Here is a 20281-nt window from a genome sequence, read left to right as displayed (position 1 = left end):
GGCCAGTATGGAGTGTGTATTCTCAGCCGGGGTAGCAGGGATTCCCTCTGACAAGACCTGAGCTTTATTTTCTTACGGGGAGGAGGAGGGGGCTGGGGGGCAAGGTTGGATGAGTGGGTGGGTGTGCGGGGGTGACGATGTGTGAAATTATATTGTCCAGATGTATTTACACATATAACCACGACTGCTGTAGAATAGAGAGCCATTATATTTGGCAACAAACCTGTCCATCTGCACAGATGTTGGTAGCATACATAGCTTTCTATTTGTTCATACATGTGCACGTGTGTGTGTTTCTCGGCATGCTTGTATATTTGTCTTTGGCAGCTTTGCGGCTCTTGATCTCCTTTTACTGGAGGATGATTATGTGCCCAGACGGTTTCCCAGAAGCCATAGCAGTTACGTAGATAGTGGCGAGATTGTGACACATGGGAGCTGCTGAGTAACACTGCCTCCTGCTGCCAGACCTGACAAGCTAACAAACCATGAAGGAATGCAGGCTTTTCGCAATCTCATATCTGTCACTGGGGGATTCATCCTAATACCCAATCCATCATGTACGGAGGTTCATTATGCAGTGAGGGATTATTAAACCACATGCACTGATGATATCATATGCAGAACTGATTACTACACCATACCATATGAGTACAGAACAAAAACAAATGGTGCAGACTGTATAAATACACAATTTTGTGTATACTGGTGCTAGTGCAGCCATGCCCTGTTAGAAAACAGCATAGTATGCATAGTGCATAGAATACACAACAGCTGGATGGTGAGCATGCAGTCACACCCAAATCACCGAGCATGAATACCAGTATTGAATATATCTGCTCGCACAGGAAAACATCATGCTAACCAAGGATACACCGATATGAACTTTCTGTACTCATCACTGGTGTTAATGCTGTTTTGGCTGTTAGGTGATGTTAGGTTGATATGACCTGTATAAAAACTAGTTTATATGACATTCATGTTGTGAACATAATGTAAACATTGGAAATATGAGAAAGTCACGTTTATTTAATTTACAAAACACTTGGTGCGTGCACCTCCAGCTCAGAGTATATGCTAACAATATCTGTAGTATTCGCTCAGAATCCTCAATCAAAACTAGCAGTCACTCAATCATCCTCTCGGTGCGCTTTAGGCAATCCCAAGAGATACAGAAACCAGAAATGGCGGAAGGCTATTCTTGGGGCTAGAAGCCTCATCCTGTAAATGCCTGCCTTCTACGGACATGATAGTGAGGCAAACAAAATAAAACCAGTGTTTTATGTCTTTCCCATCCAAATGCTGTCAATACCTGCTCTTGCTTTAAATGGCTCTGACTTTGACCCATCTCACACCACAAGTATTAAGACACTAAGTACCAGACAATCAGAGGGAGCGAATCTGCAGGACCACAGAGACGCACCTTCAGTATTCAGTATAAAATTAAGACCCCTTTAACACCTATTATGTTGCCTAACTTTTCTAATATGAATTTACTTGCCCAGTTTAATCAAATATGGGTAAATCATTGAAAAAAAATCCTCCCACACCCATGGGAGCTGCAAAACTGCCAATGGACACAGCTGAAAACCAAGTCACGATGGCGAAACCATCGGGCGTGCTCGCGCCATCTGTGGCGGAGCAGGGGATACTGAGGAGGGCCGAGCATGTTCAGAGCATACAAGACTTGGAAACCACTGCTGAAAATGATATATTTACCATATTGTTTCCTCATCATCCGTTCATCATCAACAGGTGATTAGCTGATTTAGAGTATCAATCAGCCTCGTCCCCTCTTGATGTCTTTGGACTGTGGGAGGAAGCTGGAGTACCAGAGAGAACCCACACAGGAACAGGGAGAACATGCAGACTCACACAGAAAGATCCCGTGCTCGAGCTGGGACTCGAACCCGGAACCTTCTTGCTGTGAGGCGACAGTGCTGACCACTGCACCACCGTACCACCCTACTCGTTTCCAATATACATGACAGAATGACCGACACTGGCAAATACAGATATGAAGACGTGTGTATATCATGCGTCCGTACTGTTTAGTGGCTGAATGCAGAGAACTGTGCCCTGTTCCTCACCACAGCTCTTCCCTGAACCTTTCTTTAATTTACCCAATAACCACATAGTTACGGTACAATCCACAGCAGACTCTTGATTTTCAGACAATGGTCGGTGTTTACTTGTTGGAAAAGAATTGGAGTTTGTGACTCATAGCATTTTGAGTCATTCGGCAAGAAAATCTGACAATGTTTTAACTGAAAATGCTGATTTGTACTGCGGCTAGCAAATATGACTGTAACACTGGCAGCCACAACTAAGAACAACTAAAAAATGAATCCCAGATCCCAACAGTCTCTGAATAGAAATGGTAATTTGAAAATGGAGACTATTACTTACTCAAATTGTGCTTTTATAATAAACCATGCAAGTTATCAGCGAGAGCAGCAGCCAGTTTTCCTACTTGGGTATGTTTCCTGAAGAGGGATCCCTCATTACACCATTATACTATTTGGTTTCAGTACAGAGGGTCCAAACTGCAGCATCAGGGTATTCCTCCTGATTGGGATCACTGTCTGAGGTCAGGAATACCACCGTAGGATTCAAGTGAAAAACACACCAGGAGCTCAGGTTTCCAGAGACTGGCGAGACGGTTAAAGCTGCATGGTGAAAGAGAACGACTACAAATCCACAGCAGGGCAGCATGTTCCCTCTCTGAGGAGCAGCAGTTTATTATGTCTGGTTTCATCTCAAAAGTGTATAAAATGGGCTGAGAGGAAAGGAAAACTCCTCTCCAGTTGATGTGTGTGTGATTATGTTAGTTTGTGGAATTCAGCCACCTGTGAGTCATTCTGACCTGATGAGTTTTTCATCCGGACACACATTCTAATCTGGACGGCGTGTCTTTGTCATGCACACCTAACACATGCTTATAAATCTGTGTGTGTGTGTGTGTGTGTGTGTGTGTGTGTGTGTGCGCGCGCACGCGTGCATGTGTGTGCTTAAAAAGCAGAACACAGCCTGACGTAAACCTAACATTTGTGCTGTCTGTAACCAGGTGATGTGAAGGATGCGAGGGTCAAGCCTCGGTGGAGTCGTCCAACACTTGAGCATCACACTATGTAGTTTATTCCTCATGTGATACATTCTCGCTCCAGTCATATCACTGCCAGATGGGGGTAAATCAAAGGGGAGGGCTGACTAATAACAAAGAGTGAATCACCTATTTACCATGGGTTTGTGTCTTCTGCTGCACTTTTTTTTTTTTTTAATGTCTCACCGAACATAAGAAGGACCACTGCTTAAGACATCAGTTTTAGTACTTCAAAGGAGACTGTGTGGTAGATGATTATGCTCCCATTTATGGCAACAAAGAACAACAAAAAAAACATTTGTACTGTTTTTGTTGTTGTTGCTGATTCCCCCCTTTTTTGTCCAGAACTGGACTATCATGTTGCCGTTCGTAAAAACATGAATAAATCCAGCAATCGAACGTCATCATGCTAAAAAATATGTACTTTGGTTCACACACACATATGACAGTAGTGATGCATTTCAAATAAAGAGTATAATGTTGTCTTATGTATTATTATATATTTTTTAAAGTCCTACATCTATCCTGTACCACCTCCTAATGAAGAGGTACAGGATAGATATCAAGGGCAAGAAGTTATGGGTAGCCACCAGGCTTTGCCTCCTGTCTGAAAGACTAAATTGAGGGCTAAAAATAGTGTGTGACAACAAATATGAGCTTCAGAACATTTAATGAATGCGGCCCTTTTTCCCTTTTGATTTTAGCTTCTTTTGCTCTATCCTACCCTGGTAAACAGTCACTTGTAGAATACTGTAGATGAGTCCACAAGTGAGTCAGGGGGCCGCAGGAGTTTAGACATAATAAAGACAAAGACAGAATGATGAAGCTTTTGTTCAACATAAATAAAACAATGCTGGATGGGTAAAATGTCACGGGCGATGTATTTTTTTTCTATGCTAAGACATCAATTGTCAGATCAATAGGTGTGTCATAGCGTGTGATGTTACGGTGAACAGTTTTACAAGTTGTTGCCATACATGTAACATTTGCATTCATGCGTATTAATCTGGATAAAAAAGTGTCTGGAGGCCTGGTGACTGTGAGGCAGAATTCTCTCTCGGTTTAGCCTTTTTTTGGTCTCATCTTTAGCAGCCAACTTGTTCACTGTGTTCAATTGCAATTTTCTAGCACTGATTGCTGTTTGGCGCCGTGCGAGACAAATGGGTCTTGATGTAAAGGAGCAAAGAAAGCTGGATAAACAATTAGGCAAAACATAAGAAAAGAAAGCATAAAATCAACTTTAACATTAAATACTGTTATGGCACATTACTGTACAGCTAGAGAATGGGGACTCACTAATTTAGTGGAACTATTGTCAATATATCATTTTTCGAACATAAAACCTGAAAGCATCCCAGACATATGTTGACGTTGTAAACTTACAACCCCCCAGTCACACCAGTAAAAAAGAAAAAAAAAATCCTGCCAACTGGACAGCTGCCACGGTTTCCAAGCAACTCGCATAAACAGCAAGAAACAAAAAAGGGGGTCCCATCAGAAGGTCGATGAAAAAGGAGGGCATTGACACGAGGAATGAGAAAGTAGAAGATAGTCATCCTTCAGATGACCCCCTCCTCATAAATGTTCAGCAGGGGTTACTTTTCTCGACTCCTGAGTCAGAATGGCTGCCAGTCTTGGACCACAGTGTGACTTGCTACAGCGCCGTAAGTAAGGATCAAGCTATATTTAATCTTTTTATTACATGCCAATACCAACACCAAGGTCAGGTCACTGAAGTCGGAGCAGTGAGAGGGACTCGCCTCCAGCACAGTCTGGGTGTGGACACAAAAGCCCCCGTAAATCACACCACTGCAGCAGCGCTGGAGGCAACTAAACGGTGCTGGCACATTCCCGCTGCCAGTCACTAGTCACATGTAGAATCCACCAGCGATACGCTTATATGGCACGTGTTGAACTATATCAGCGAAGAATGCGGCACAGTTACCTGGTGGCTGGGGTCCTGTTTCAACTTGTCCTGTAACATCTTGTGCCCAACTTGTCTGCTCCATGATGAAGTTAAAGAAGGCGCGAATACACGCAGCTCCTCAAAACAATGGCCAACAACACACGGATGTGAAGACACAGTAGTGTGGCAGCACACACACTGTGAAATATAATACTGTAGTATCCAAAAGAAAGAAGGTAAGAGCGAGTATTGTCCTCAGTACGCGATGTCTCCCAGTGGGACATGAATAACTGAAGGAGACCCATTCCTCATGTCACACTGCTGTCTCTATACTATTACACAAATGTCCTAAATATTTCACTTTCTTTCTCTCTTTTTTATTTATTTCTTCCCTTTTTTTCCTCCCCAACAGGACATCACCCATACTTTTCTCAATTGTCCTGGTTGCTGCTCCACCCTGTGGGCCACCCTTGACGTCCTCCTCTACATCCTCCATCACATCTGTTCACCGGACTGCATAGATGCCCAGTGGAACCGAACCAACGGCCCCGGTGTTGGAGGAACAAAACAATGAAAAATTTAAAAAAAAAACATCTGCACCACAATGCTGACCGCTGGTGAGCTCCGATGTAATGAACGCTAGCAGTAGTCAGAGGTAGCGAACCATCTCAAAAGTGAATGAACATTTCTCCAAAACAGTCTTTAACGTTAACATTCACATCAGTAGAACTGGGACCATGCTTAACATTCACTGTGAAAAAAACTGTTGAAAGTAAAATGAAATGTTTTATCAAACACAGACTGGAACAACTTCAACTGCCTCTGTTTCCTGTCCCGTCTTGCTCTCTCGGGCTCCAGAGCCAGCCCCCTCAAAAACTGCCCCGAAAAATAATAAATAAACGCCAGCGGATCACAGCTCTCAGCCGATTTTATGTTTTTTTTTTTACGTATAAAATATTCACTCTAGTAAAATATAAAGGCAATGGAAACAATGACAGCCTGTACAAATCACTACTCTGTATTTAGTAGAAAAAAAAGAGATTCAAGACAGGGTGATGGAGCTTTGATTTGTGAGTGACTCTTTCACATAACCACGACTCTGGCTGTGCTGGACTGTATAAATGTGTTGTTATGTCAAGCAGTCAAGATGCAATAAAAATGGCCTTGGCGTATATACTTCGGTTTAAATCACTGTAATGGACCTGGATGTGACAGTCATAGGCAAGAAAAATAAAAACCATTCGCCCTCATAATCCTTTAACAATTACTGGGATTACAACAGCAGTGAATGGACGCACACTCGGAGGAAAAAACTGTTCTTCTAGCGTAGAGTTTTCCTTGAGACTGACAATATGGCCCTCTTCAGATGTCTTGCCTGACTAATCATCTGTGTTAGAAGTGATGTAGGAAAATTGTCTCCTAGGTCGTATATCTTTGACCTATAGAAAGTGTTATTGGCCACAGGTTTTGAATTAGCCACACATGTGGGTAAGTAACAGTTCCCATAGTGAAGCTCTTATCACAACTCACACCGTCAGCAAAACCAGTGGTAGAAGCAACAACCCTGACAGGGTGCCGTAATAGGTCATTAGTTAAAGCGATGTGCAGATATTTCAACCCTGTGGAGCCATACTTGGACAATAAGAAACAATGAGCAGCTTTATCACACTCGTATGGTTTTGATTTCTCTCATATCACGTTAAAATAATGAGATATATCTTCCCTTTGTTGACAGTCAAAAGCGGCTTATGGGTGTGTTTACAATGTTGTTTTTGGATGTTTATTGTGTGTATGAGCTCAAAAAGTTCTCTGTATTTGAGGATGAAGTACATTCGCAAGTCATCAGCAGCAACGATCGAACTTGATAAAAAGTTGATGACAGCTCACTTCCTCTCTTTTCTACACAAACACGATCTTAGTCAATGGCCGTGTGACAATGACAGCTTTGCTTCTTTGGTGTACAAGCCAGACATGTACGTTACTTCCTGTTCAGAAGAGGAATCTCAGTCGCTAAAAAAAATACAGCAATGTCCAGACATGCCTAAGATAGCTCCCAGCAGTTCTCCATTGTCAAGCATGCATCTAAACAAAGGAAAAGCAGAAGTACGGGAGTGCGTAGACTACAGTCATGCTTAAAGATGGAGCTGACCGCAGCCATTCACAACTTCTTCATTTAACACCAGTCATATTACACAAAAATTATTATCCCTGTGGCTGCATTTGCCGCCGATGTTGCAGGGTTAAACAAACTTGTAGCAACAGGGTTCACACAAAGGCGTGTATGAAGCTATTAAAAGCAGCCTGATTCAAGCTGTGGCTCATAGAAAAACTTAGAAAATAGATAATAATAGTGTAGAGGACGGGGAGATGCCTGTGTGCACATTTCCCCGGATATGTCAAACATGAATTATATGTTGTAATAAAACAGGATTAACGACACAGCTTTGAGGGAAAACCTTGGGTTTGCAGCCATGAAATTTAGGTATCACAGGGATTCACCCAGTTCAACGTCTCTTGGTTTACATGTCTTGTCAGTGTTCATTTTAAAATCTGTGTCAAGCTGTTTTTCCTACATGGGAGCATTCCTGATGTCTAGACAAACAAATATGACAAGGCTAATAAGCCCACAGCTCGGAAAACCATAGATGCATTTGTTCTTTTTTTATGCCTGTCAACTTTTGGTCCGTTTTCATAGGTGCAAATCTTTTATGGTTCCTGGCCTTGTCAAGATGTAGCCTGAATCCCAGGCCAAACCACAGGTAGTAAACATTATAGAGGCTGGCATTAACTACAGCACTCTCTCTGCAAAGCCCCACTCTTGTCATTTATTATATCATCAGCACTACTGGCAACGATCTCCAGTCCCTCGACACTGATGCGCCGCTATGAGGCAATGAACCGTGTGGGACAAGCTTAAGTGAACAGCAACGAGCTTTGTTGTTGTTTTTTTTATTCGCTTTCTCATTATTAGACAGTTTTAGAAAACTAAACACAAAAATAAGACAAAAGAAAATTACAACAAAACAACTCATTTATATGTGGTTGAATGAATAGGGATAAGGTCTCTCCTCCTTCCCTCTCAGCTGGAAGCACAGGAACAAGGAGTGAGCTTTTAACCTTCATATATTGCAAAAAAGATGGCCAAATAACGTACTTATTTTGAGGAATTTATTTTATCAAATCGATGTGTTAAAACATTTATACAGTGACTGAAACCCTTGACACTTGACCCCAATATGGGGATTGAGTTTGTGAATGTAGAGCTGCAAGTAACCAGTGGAGGGCAGCAGTACACCTTGGTTTATCTAGTCTGCCTGAAATTAGAAGAAGAAGAAGAAGAAGAAGAAGAAGAAGAAGAAGAAGAAGAAGAAGAAGAAGAAAAAGAAGAAAAAGAAGGAGGAGGAGAAGCAGAAGAAGAAGGAGAAGCGCTCACGCTCACCGAGCACTCTCAGGGATTTTGTTACAAAATCTTTTAAAAGTCTAATTACAAAGAGTATTTTATGTAATGATAAAGAAAACAGCATCAACAGTCATTTACAGTATATTTTTGAAAGTATATGTTGCACCATAGTCTGTTTTTGGTTGCTGGCTCTGTTTAGGCTGTGCTGCTGGTTACATTTTTGGGTTGTTTTTGGCCTTCGTTGTCTATGAACGGTGAAAAGGCTTCTGAATGAGGGAAATGATACAGATTGAAAAGGTTTATCTACAAATCTAATCGCACGATACCAACATTTTGGATTTACAGTTTTTTTGATTTTTAAAAATGTAGATTTAAGATTAATTAACTGAATTGATTTGATGTTTTCTTTGACATCCTTAATTTACCCTTGTGTGTTTGTGTGTGTGTGTGTGTGTGTGTGCGCACATCCACATTCACACCACGACTAAATAAGGAAGAAAGAAAACACAACAGCAACTGGATCTTTGCTAGAAAGCAGCATGTTTCTATTTACACGACATGAGCAATGATCATTAAGTGTGAAACACACGAGCGAGGAGTGAGCCACTCATAAATCTGAGAACGTCTCTAATGCTCACCGCAGACATGTTGTGGCTGCTCAGTACGTGCGTTGTCACAAGGCCAGATGAAGTAGCACTGTAAATTATAATCTTACATTTCCAGAGACGATGTCAAGTCAAGGCAACTTCTTCCAGACTCGACATGAAATCTGTTTGATGCTGATGTTTTTGAACATATCGCACCAAAGAAGTATGTCAGAAAGGCAAACCCGGAGAAAATTACTACAGTGGAAGAGACACGGAGTAGAATGTGTCACATTACATCGTATTTGAGCACTCAACAACTCAGCTACTGACTAAAATGTTAACATTCATAAATAATCAGTAAATGAAGCGTTTATTTACCAGACTGAGCCATCTGTGGTGACTTTATGACAATATATAACATCAGGCCCAAGTGACTGCAGTCTTTACAGTCACTCCTGTGTGGATATGAACTCCTATTAGATTTGCTGCTTCCAAAAAGCACAGTGTCCAAGTCTATACGGTTTATATTGGCAGGTGAAGCTGGTCTCAGTATGGATGTTCTTACAATGAAAATCTTACCTCATGTATAGTTAAACTTTAGAGGGGACTTGAACTTGAACTTGAGTCACACTGCAACAGTAAGAAAGGCAGCAGCAGGCGTATGAAAGAAGAAAAAAAAAGCTAAACTTACTTAAAAGGGAACTGCACTGTTCTTAGGTCTTGGGAAATAGTACTACACATGCAAAAAAAAAAAAAAAAAACTCCTTATGAAGTCGTTCAATTCTGATTGACTCACGCTGGTCAATCTGAAGCAGGTTTGTCCCCCAAAGTCTGTTTTCCCGTATCATCTGGCAGCTCTGCAGACGACATATTCCACAAAATAATCTGCCTCAAACCTGGTAGAGAACCTACAAATTTTTCCAAGCTGGGAAAGTCATCTGCTCATGGATAATACCAGTTTGCCTATTTGCTGTTACTGGTGACAGTGATGCGGACTTGCCATCTATTGGTGCAAGTGTGTGTTACAGTGTGTGTTACAGTGTGTGTTACAGTGCGTACAGCTCAGTTAGGCCCGATCACTGCAACTCTAGCCTAACCAGACGGCACACCAGGATATACAGTATGCGTGTCTCAACCAATCATCATTCTGCTAGTGTAGAAGAAAATGCTCTGTCTGATGTGTCAGCCAATCATAATTGTTGCGGCGTTAATCTCTGTATACAGCAATTAATGTCAAAGGGAATGCATTTTGGAAACATGTTTACATGTGTGTTTATATATGAAGTTGTCTTTTACCGAAAGAGCTGAGCAGGCCTCCCTTATTTTAGAATCCAAATCTTTTCGGCATGTACTGTAGGTTGCTGCTAGCTGGCTAGCTCGTTGTCTGTGTTTGTGTCACACAGCAAAGGGAACTTTGGAAACAGCCGCACACAGAAAGAGGAAGGGGAAGAGAACCTCAACTGAAATAATGGCCGATGACATGGTTTTAGCTGCAAGATTGTTCTGTTAAACCAGACTGAGCCTGGAGAAATGTGAGCACAGGAGTGTGGAGGAGGGGCGGTCGTGCTTCAGAGCGGGTAAAGACAATAAAGACAATGAATATGAAGTGATTCAGTCGCGACTGAAAGTAACTGAGGTTTTAAAAACTGTCCACTGTCAATGTGATGCACTTACAGAATATGGTGCTCAATCACTGGCGTACTATTCTAAGCATATTTATTTTGCAAACATACATTACAGTATGAGAAACATTACACCATCAGGCTTTGAGATTAGGCTGACCTTCTTTAATGAAGTATAAGCTGTGTAATGACCTGATGGCTATTATGCCTGATGCTGTAACGATGGTTGTTGACAGACATTGTAGCTAATGGGTCCTTTACTCAACAGCAGAGAATCCATCAAGATAAGACTTCAGACTGCCATTGAAGCAGGCCACACCACATGGTTTTAACGCTGTTCAACAACCAGCGTAGGCCCATCTCGCTGACAGTGCCAATCAGTAGCACAGCGACTTTTTTCCTACCGCAGGTTTGTATCATAATTCATCGCAAGTATGTGATGCTGCTTTTTCATCTTTGAGCTCACACGTGCACATCAGCCAAGCCACAGCTGACGCCAGCGAGGGAGCTACTGTAGGCAAAGAAAACACAGCGTGCTCTTTCTTTCTCCCTGTGCCGTCTGCATATGTTGCCCCACAGCCCGCCTGCCCCCAGTCTGCTTTTGATTATATGTGATCATCCTTGGGTTTGCCATCTATGTTTCAGACTCACAGGAGTCCGTTATTCCGCTAAATCTGGCCCCGATTCAAAGGGAATTATATTGTAGCTTTTCTAAGCCATTGCTAATTGCACTCATGGCACTTATAGAGCACCAAGTCGTAGTCATGCTGTTCTTGTTATATGAAGATTTTTGTTTTTTAAGTCACGATCCATTTGTAACCCACATAACGGAGAGAGTGTTTTCAGAGCTGTGCACGTGCCACGAGATTCAGCACACCAGCCATCAGGCTCAGTTAGCATCAAAAGCCTCATCAAATCCTCTATCAATACATATTAGAACTGAGTAATCAGTGTAGCATCCAGTATTCTGCCAAATGTTCAAATTAGCTAATTACTGCAGTAAAAACCAAGGACAGATGTCCCTTCTTATACATTTTAAGTGTCTATCAACCCTCCTAGTTTACTGTAACATTTCAGTAAATGACACTCGCACATTAAACAAATAAATGATAAGAGTGACTGATAAACAATAAAAGGAGCAGCTAGGCAGAGATGCTGAGAGGTGAACCTCCGTATTTTCCTTCAACATTGCTAAGCATTTAGGGTTGACTTATTATAGTAGTGTGATTCAAAGAGGAGGAACACGGTGTGTTTGCATTCTAATTAGTGCAGAACTGATATTTTGCGCAAAGTTGTAAAACCAGACATTCCTCAAATGAAGAAGAAACATTTGTTCATGAAATTTGTTAAAGTTTGAATGTTGATCCCTGTGTTTGATAGAGGCTTCAAGGAATGATTTGTGGTGCAAGCCCACAGTTCGTTAAGTACTGCAGTTTCTGGGTCACATTTTTGGTTTATTTTATTTTGTGCATCAAGAAGAAGGAGAACACTGACGGCAAAATTCAGGGACACATTGAGCTTAATAACATAAATTATCACAGTTTCTACTTCGTTTACGGTCACTGGTCACTATTGTGTGGTAATGCAAGTACTCTTTTCACAGCAAGGGTGGCGCTGACAAGCCATCCGTGCGCGCGTGTGTGTGTGGTGTGGTGTGTGTGTGTGTGTGTGTGTTTGAGCTCTTGCACTTGTACTTGCCACAAAATGAGCCGTTTTAACCAACACAGTGAGGACATATTTGTAAAGGGAGGAATTCTGACTTCAACTTCAAAGGGCTATCTAAAGGTCAAGATTTGGGGTCGGGTTGCAATGAGGTTTTGATTAGGACCAGGCATCGGCTGTGGTGGTTAAGGTTAGGGTTAGGGGCTGGGGGGATGCATGGTGTCAATGAAGGCTCTCACAAAGATATAAGTACAGGGCTCTGTGTGTGTGTGTGTGTGTGTGTGTGTGTGTGTGTGTGTGTGTGTGTGCGTGTATGTGTGTGTGCGCATGTGCGATACAAGTGTGAATGCTGAGGCGTAGTAGGGTCTCATTTGTGAGTGTGTGACTTTCAGAGGATATACACAACCTGATCATTTTTCTTTCCTAGTGAAACCACAAAATTGCACGTGTTCACCTACAAACTGAAAATTTACGATAATATATCATCCCTATTACTAACATTATTAAGGGCGGTATGGTCATATCACAATTTGATACCGTTGATCCTGAAGGAGGCACCCTGCCCTCCTCCACATGATTCAAGACGAAGACCTGTATTGAGTTTATCCTTCTTATACGCAGTGAGCCCACCAGAAACATAGAAAGTTTAATACAACCAGCAAGGATGCAGGAGGAATCGTTTATCATGACCACTGCTAATGCAGGTTATGATATGGAGAACAAGTATGGACCTATAATTTGAATCAGAAAATGTTAATTTTAAGTAAATAGATTAATTACCATGAATTAACGATGCACAGGAAAGTCTGTGTGTTATCATCTATAATTCCAAGGTCACAGGACGTGTTCTGACAAGGTCTGCTAAAGTCAGGTTGGGCTGAGACCTTGTTCTAAAATAAAACAATTTGATGATAAGACAGAGTATGCCATAAAAAGTGCTCAAAACATTCCAATATAAATCATTAGCAAGGCGGGGCCCTTTTTAAAAAAATTATAACAGTGACTTTAAGGGGGGAATACAATGAATAGCTGAAAAGAGTTCACTTCTTAGCTCAGGACCAAATTAAAGGTGGTCGAAGTTTTCGACAAACACACACACATACACACGCGCACACACACACACACACACACACACACACTAACACACGCACAAAACTTCCTCCTCCAGTTAAAACTCTTAGAAATTCACATTTTAAACTTCTCTATAGTCGTATAATAACTAATCTCTTTTATCTCTAGAAACAGTTAAGGTCTTTTGAATCTTTTTTCCCTCTGTTCTTTTTTTTTTTTCTTCAGGAAAGCAGCTTGCGACCCCTCCGAGGGTCCCAAACCTCACGTTGGGAACGTCGGGCTTTTATCACCCAAAGTTTTTTTTTTTTTTTTTCGAAGATGGACATACAGTTTCTGACTTATACCCTTGAGTTCGGGATGGGGTCCCGCTCTATCTCTCTGGAACACACACGCACAAACACAACAAACACGCACGCGCCCCTCCGGTGGGATCCCAGGGTGGAAAACATCATCGCGCGGTCCAGGGGGCTGCGGGAGCCGGGCGCGTCATCCCGCCGCGATGGGCGGCGCGCTGAAGGAGGACGGAGGGTGTTTTCCAGCTTTAAAAGCACCGGTGCCGGCCCCTCTGACAAAACCGCGCTGCGTCATCGACCTGGGGAGACTCTCCTTCATTGGGCTGAAGAGAGACACCTCAGCCGCGATTCGGGTCAGCGGTGCTACCTACGCTCTTATCCAGATCCGTGTGTAGCCTCAGCCCGCTCCGGTTTAACTTTAACCCGAATGATGCGTTTATTTATAAAGTGAACTTACACTTGCTATATTATTATCGGCGTTGCTCATTTAACTCCCGCGCCGGAGAAAGTTGCGCATCGCTTGTTGAATGCGGGATCTGCGTGAGCGTTTGATCCAAGTTGAGCTTTGAAGCAGCAGCAGCAGCCAAGAAGGAAGGAAGGAAGGAAGGAGCGGGGACTCCACGTTATCACCTCTCTCAACGCCGAAATGAAGTCTGCAGAAGAAGGTAAAATAGAGTTGCGCTTTCCCGGCAGCTCTGATTCTTCTCAGCTGCGCTCTTTACCTTTACAATGTGCTGATGAAAGGTTTTGCCGCTAACGCAAATTGATGCCCAAGTGAGTTGAAATCACTGTAAAAACAGCACGATAAAGAGCTGCCAGTTTTCGTGAACCACCAGTATCGTTTAACATGAATAAATAAATGAATATGCGGGTATAAACTGCAGCAATTATTGAGCTATTTGTTCAGCCACTGTGATATCACTTATATGTAATTTGAAGTGATTTTAAGAAACCATGATGTGGCATATTTTCTGAAAGTGTCACCAAATAACTACCAGCTGATTTTTGTTGGATCTTTTCCTCGCATGCAGAATCAAACGGACTCAAATGTACTGAGAGTCTTAGCATTAGCTGTCTCCAGCTGTCTTTGCAGGTGTTTCACATCAGCTTGTGCAGCTGTTTCCTGCACTCACCTTCATAAGACATCAACTTTTTTTCTGATATAAGAAATCACATCCAATGAGCAGGGAGGTCAGGGGTCATCTAAGACCAGCCTTTACCTCAGAGACGCTTCAGCGTGGAGGATGATTGAGTATTGGTTTACAATTCACTGAAAAAAAACAACTTTTCCTGCCTCTCATTCCGCATTAATGGTAGCAATTTGATTTGGTCCATCAGAAGTCACCGATAATCTGTCTTGTCTTAATTCACAGAGGCTTCCAGTGCTGATGTCACTGGCTTTTTGTGGATTTGGGAGTTTCATTTTGTCTTTGAGGTTTCAGGCGAACGGGTGCGGGTTTTATTATTATTCATTTCAGTCCCAAGTCTTATAATTGGTAGCAGATGTTTGTGTGTTTGTGTGTGAGCGAGAAAAGATGAGAACTGTGATGTGTGTGTTCAGGGATGCTTGGCAAGGAGATAGGCTTAACCACTCACAGCCTCAGCAGCACGCCAACGGCCGCTTTATTATCACACAAATACATAAACTCACACACAGATAAAAGCGTACACACTCTATTGGTGTTTTGCCATAACCCATAGTCAGCCATGTGCAGTAAGTGGCCCCAGGGCTCTTAGTTCCAGAGGTTGCAGATGACTTCTGTGGGCGACCACCTATCTCCCCCTGAGGTCCTGTCAGTCGGAGCCCAGCATAAACCACAATCCCTGTGGATAAACCCATCCATTCTTTAGTCACGCTGGTTTGGTTGTGGGGAGAAAGTGTTTTGATCCTGATAGTATAATTGAGAAAAATTGTGGAGGACAGTAAGAGCACGCTATAATCTGTGTGAAAGTCAAATGAACTCCGCTCACACTGCATTACTGCAAACAATTGTCGGAGCGCTGCCGTGAGTGAGTGAGTGAGTGACTCATTATCTCCACCAAAGAGTTTGTGCTTTCTGTGCTATTTGTTTGTTTTTCTGTCTGGATTATGCAAGAAAAAAAATAAATACAGCCAATATTCATGAAAGGTGGGGGAAGGGGGGGAAGCATCTGCCCAGGAAGAAGGAACTAAATAGAAAAATTCATACAACAGATCCAGGAATTGTTTTGGACTTTGTTTATCAAGTCACAAGTGACAGAATGTTGCAGATGCAGTGACATCACATCGAACCTGACACACCAGATCACTTGTGACACATCTGGGAATTCCTTCGTAGAAACAGTATGGAAAAGGTTATTGGATGAATCATCTGACTATCTATATATTGCATCTTTTCTGGTGACGTTCTTTGATCATCCTTTCAAGACCTGCTCATATTTATTCAATTTATGTAATGCAAGTATTCCTCACAAGTTTGATTATAAGTAGTTATTTGATGATATTATTGATGATTGACAGCTGGGCTACTGATAGGCATTTATGGACTCCTGCTTGGGAATTTTTTGTGAAAGTTGCTAGTTTTCCAGAACCATGATAATCAGTTTCATAAAAAAATGTTTCTTGGCGTTACACCAATTTCTCGTAGGACCTCAATACTACGGCTCCATCTCCTGACCGCTGCCCCAAATGACATCATCAGATGGCAGCATCCGTATCCTGGATCTGTCGGCTTTATAGTTGTACAGCGGCAGGAAGGGTACGCTAAGGCCTATGGTTTCATTTGAGTAGCGACACTTGAGTCTCGCTTCTCATGTTAATTCCAATAATGCCACTAGGTAGTATGGTGGTGTACACACACCTGTCCATCAAACACAGGGCCGTGATGTAAATTTTCATGTACGGATGCTTGAAACCCCCTGTGGGCCATTTTATATATATGTTGAGTTTTATGACAGCTTAATTTCATTAGTTGAGCGTACGCGGTGAAATCATGCAGCACAGCAAGAGTGACAGCCCCAGTATGTGTTTGCGTGGGTGTTAGAAGAAGTCGAACACGTTGCGGTGTGGTGCATGCACTCAAAAGGAAAAGAAGAAAAAAATAACAGCTGCAATTCTAAGCAAAGTCAGTCAGGCCTGAAGCGAGGAGGTGTGTCACACTGGGTGGAGTGGGCAAGAGATTAGCATCAGCTCCGTACTAAAGGAGAGGCAACCACAGGAGAGAGGCATCAGAAGAGACTGATGTGAGGAAAGACCTTAAAACAAAACCTGCTGTAGCATTTAGAATCGAAGATGAATGTCCAGCAGGAAGAGGAGGAGTTTGATTTCAGCTATATGTTTGAGTACAGTCAAGGTGTCCATCGTGAAACTGAGAGAGGTGAGTTTCTTGAGGTTTTCAGCGGGGTTGTTTTCTGAGAATTTAAAGACTAATACAAATGAATGACTGATAGAATGTAAAAAAAATATATCTCTAATATGTAAACGGCAAGAAACGGCAGAACAAGAAATTATAATGAAATCCTTATGAATATGAAAGAAGATATTAGCGTGGCGGTTAGGCATGTTGAGCTTGTCTTATGCATATCACTTCCTAAAATAGACTCTCATAAACTAATTTTAGACAGCCAAGCCACATATTAGTGGTGTGTGACAGATTCGTCATTTCATGTGATGCAGAGGGTTGTGGTTAGCAGACACTAAACTACATCAAGGGGAATGCCCTTCACTGGTGCTGATCCTATTCATTCAGTGACCACCTTTGCACTCATTGACATTATCAGTGAAATGCACATGAGAAGTTTACAACTGTTGACAGATGTGTAGCGACTCAGGAGGCGTACCTGCCAGGCTATATGTGCTTGGTTTGCATGTCATTGCACTCATTATTTTCTTGTGTGCTTGCATGTGTGTTTGTATGTATCTGTGTGTGTTTGTATGTGTGTGTGTGTGTGTGTGTGAGAGAGAGAGAGAGAGGCTGCAGCGATCTCTCTTGACTTAATCACAAGCTCAGAGCGAAGCGAGAGTGCTGTCAGTTTTCCACAGGGGAGGGTCTAATTCACTCAGTGAGTGATGCAATCAATCAAATAAAGCATCCATCAGCGCTGCCGGAGGAATTCCTGCAGAGCACATATGACAACTAGGAGTGCCGAACAGAGCCTTATATAAACTTATCAAACAAAAAGAGGGGCTGTGCAACTTGTGACTGCAGCAGCCACATGTAGGGTTGATTGCTAAGCTTCTCCAGATGTTTACAAAGGAAGGAGGCAGTTAGTCGCAGCAAGACATATCAGTAAGGTTCTTGTATTGTTCTCAAGTGTAATCAGACTGCGATAATATGCTGGCTCTGTGCATTTCACTGTGGCATGTGGCTGTATATGGTTCTGTATTCCATCCATCCCATCGTCATCTTCCGCTTATTCCTACATATTAAGGGTCGCGGGGGGGCTGGAGCCTATCCCAGCGTCAACGGGCGAGAGGCGGGGTACACCCTGGACAGGTCGGCAGTCCATCGCAGGGCCAACATAGAGAGACGAACAACCATTCACACTCACATTCATACCTACGGTCAATTTAGAGTATTCAATCAGCCTAGTCCCCAATTGCATGTTTTTGGACTGTGGGAGGAAGCTGGAGTACCAGAGAGAACCCACGCAGACACGGGGAGAACATGCAAACTCCACACAGAAAGATCCCGTGCCCGAGCCGGGACTCGAACCCGGAACCTTCTTGCTGTGAGGCCACAGTGCTAACCACTGCACCACCGTGCAGCCCTGGTTCTGTATTGTTACATTTTTTTTTGCTTGTTTGTTTCCAGATGCATTCAGCTACACACCAAATGTCAGCTTGTCCCTTCCACTGGGCATGGGAAACCCTTGTCTGGCCACCCAGTACCACACCCTACAGTCCAGCCCACTCATCTCAGTGTCTTCTTGCCATCAAACAGGCTATAACCTCCAAAATGACAACCATGCAGCAGCAGGCTATTACCTGCCCCACAACATCAGACCCAATGGGGCTCCAGCCCTTGAAAGCCCCCGCATTGAAATTACTGCCTACAGCCAGTATCCTGAGGATGAGGTAGAAGAGAGCAACACTGAAGACCACATCATCAAACGAGGCGTTAACTCCATTGTGACGCTGACGCTGCCCAATGCAGACGGCTACCGCGATCCCAGCTGTCTCAGCCCCGCAAGTAGCATTTCTTCACGCAGCTGTAACTCTGAAGCATCCTCCTATGAGTCTGGCTTCTACAACTATGACAACTCCCCTCAGAACTCCCCCTGGCAGTCTCCCTGTGTTTCTCCCAAAGGCTCATCCACGCTTCTGTCCTGTCCACATGCGAGCGGCCCCGCAGCTTCTCCTCATCATTCACCCTCCACGTCCCCTCAGATTGGAGCCGTGGCTGAGGAAGGCTGGCCGGCTCGACCTCGTGGTTCCAGGCCAAACTCCCCGTCCTGCAGTGGAGGTGGAGGAGGCAACAACAGTAGTGGCAGCATGGGGAAGAGAAAGTACAGCTTCAACGGCGCCCCCTACCGTCAGACATCCTGTTCACCCAACCAATCTCCCATGGCCTCCCCACATGGCTCCCCCAGGGTCAGTGTCACAGATGAGAACTGGCTCGCCAATGCCAACCAGTACACCAACTCTGCCATCGTGGCTGCGATCAATGCTCTGACCACAGATGGAGTGGTAGACATGGGGGAAGGAATCCCAATCAAGACACGAAAGACCATGATGGACCATTCACCCTCCATGAGCCTCAAGGTGGAACCTGCTGGTGAGGACTTGGGTCCTGAAGTGGAGCTCTGCCACGAGGACTATCCTTCCCGCTTAGCCCTCAAGAAGGAGAGCTTCTGTGGAGGGTTCCTGGATGTGCCCCAGCACCCATACTCCTGGTCCAAACCCAAGCCTTACCTCAGGTGGGTGGAGCTACTGCTGATACAGGCGTTAAACATACATTAATAAGAAACATTGACGTTTCATTCCCCTTTCTTACAGTTTCACTTTTTTGCTTGCATGTTTTTAGAAAGACTTATGATGTCAACATTTCCGCCCTAGGATTAAGCATTCCAGACTGTAAAAATAACACACTTAAGGTTGTTTATTTAAGAATAAGCATTTTAGATTATAATGTTTAAAGGCTACATCAGATAGTAAACATCTCACATAGAGTTCCCTTTGAAGATTAAAAAAAGCAGAAATCGTATTTCGCAGGAACGAGATGCCCAGCCTGTTTGTGTCACTGTTGCTAAAGCATCACCTCACAAACATAAAAACACACACAGACACACGAGTGTATTGAAATGTAATGTTGATTTTTGAGAAAGGTAAGCTTTTTGGATATCAGTTGTGTCCCTCACGGCTTCTCTCTCTCTCTCTCTTTCCAAGCCAATAACACACTTTTCCTGTCGGAAATCAAGTGTTTGATTAAGATAGTGAGCAACAGGAAGTGATGGTGACAGGCCTGGTTGAAGGGGAAGCAGTCTGCGGGTTAATCAGCCGGCTCACTGCTGTGGTCTGTCGCGCCATCGGCCCATCTCACTCTGTAGCTAACGTGATGTCATGCACTGACTGTGCAGATAAAGACCTGTGGGGGGAAATAAGTTCGATTTGGGTCAACAAACAGCCCGCAAGTTCCACAAATATGCCAGAGATTGGTTT

General features: G+C 43.2%; 1 protein-coding gene across 3 annotated transcripts in view; it reads left to right on the top strand.

Moving 5' to 3' along the window:
• Positions 1-13307: 13307 nt before the first annotated feature.
• The window catches only part of LOC147253700 (nuclear factor of activated T-cells, cytoplasmic 1-like), a 62640-nt gene continuing 55666 nt past the window's right edge, over positions 13308-20281 (top strand). For all 3 annotated transcript variants that reach the window (XM_086217369.1, XM_086217368.1, XM_086217367.1), the window contains exons 1-2: positions 13308-14306; positions 18435-19539. In XM_086217369.1, coding sequence (XP_086073495.1) covers positions 14288-14306; positions 18435-19539 — 1124 coding nt within the window. In that variant the 5' untranslated portion in view covers positions 13308-14287. The remainder of the gene's footprint in view (positions 14307-18434; positions 19540-20281) is intronic.

The sequence above is a fragment of the Aulostomus chinensis genome, chromosome 11 (genome assembly GCF_037954235.1).
Source record: "Aulostomus chinensis isolate RoL2024-O1b breed Wild chromosome 11, RoL_Achi_v1.0, whole genome shotgun sequence".
Taxonomy (NCBI): domain Eukaryota; kingdom Metazoa; phylum Chordata; class Actinopteri; order Syngnathiformes; family Aulostomidae; genus Aulostomus; species Aulostomus chinensis.
This window is presented reverse-complemented; position numbering and strand designations above follow the sequence as displayed.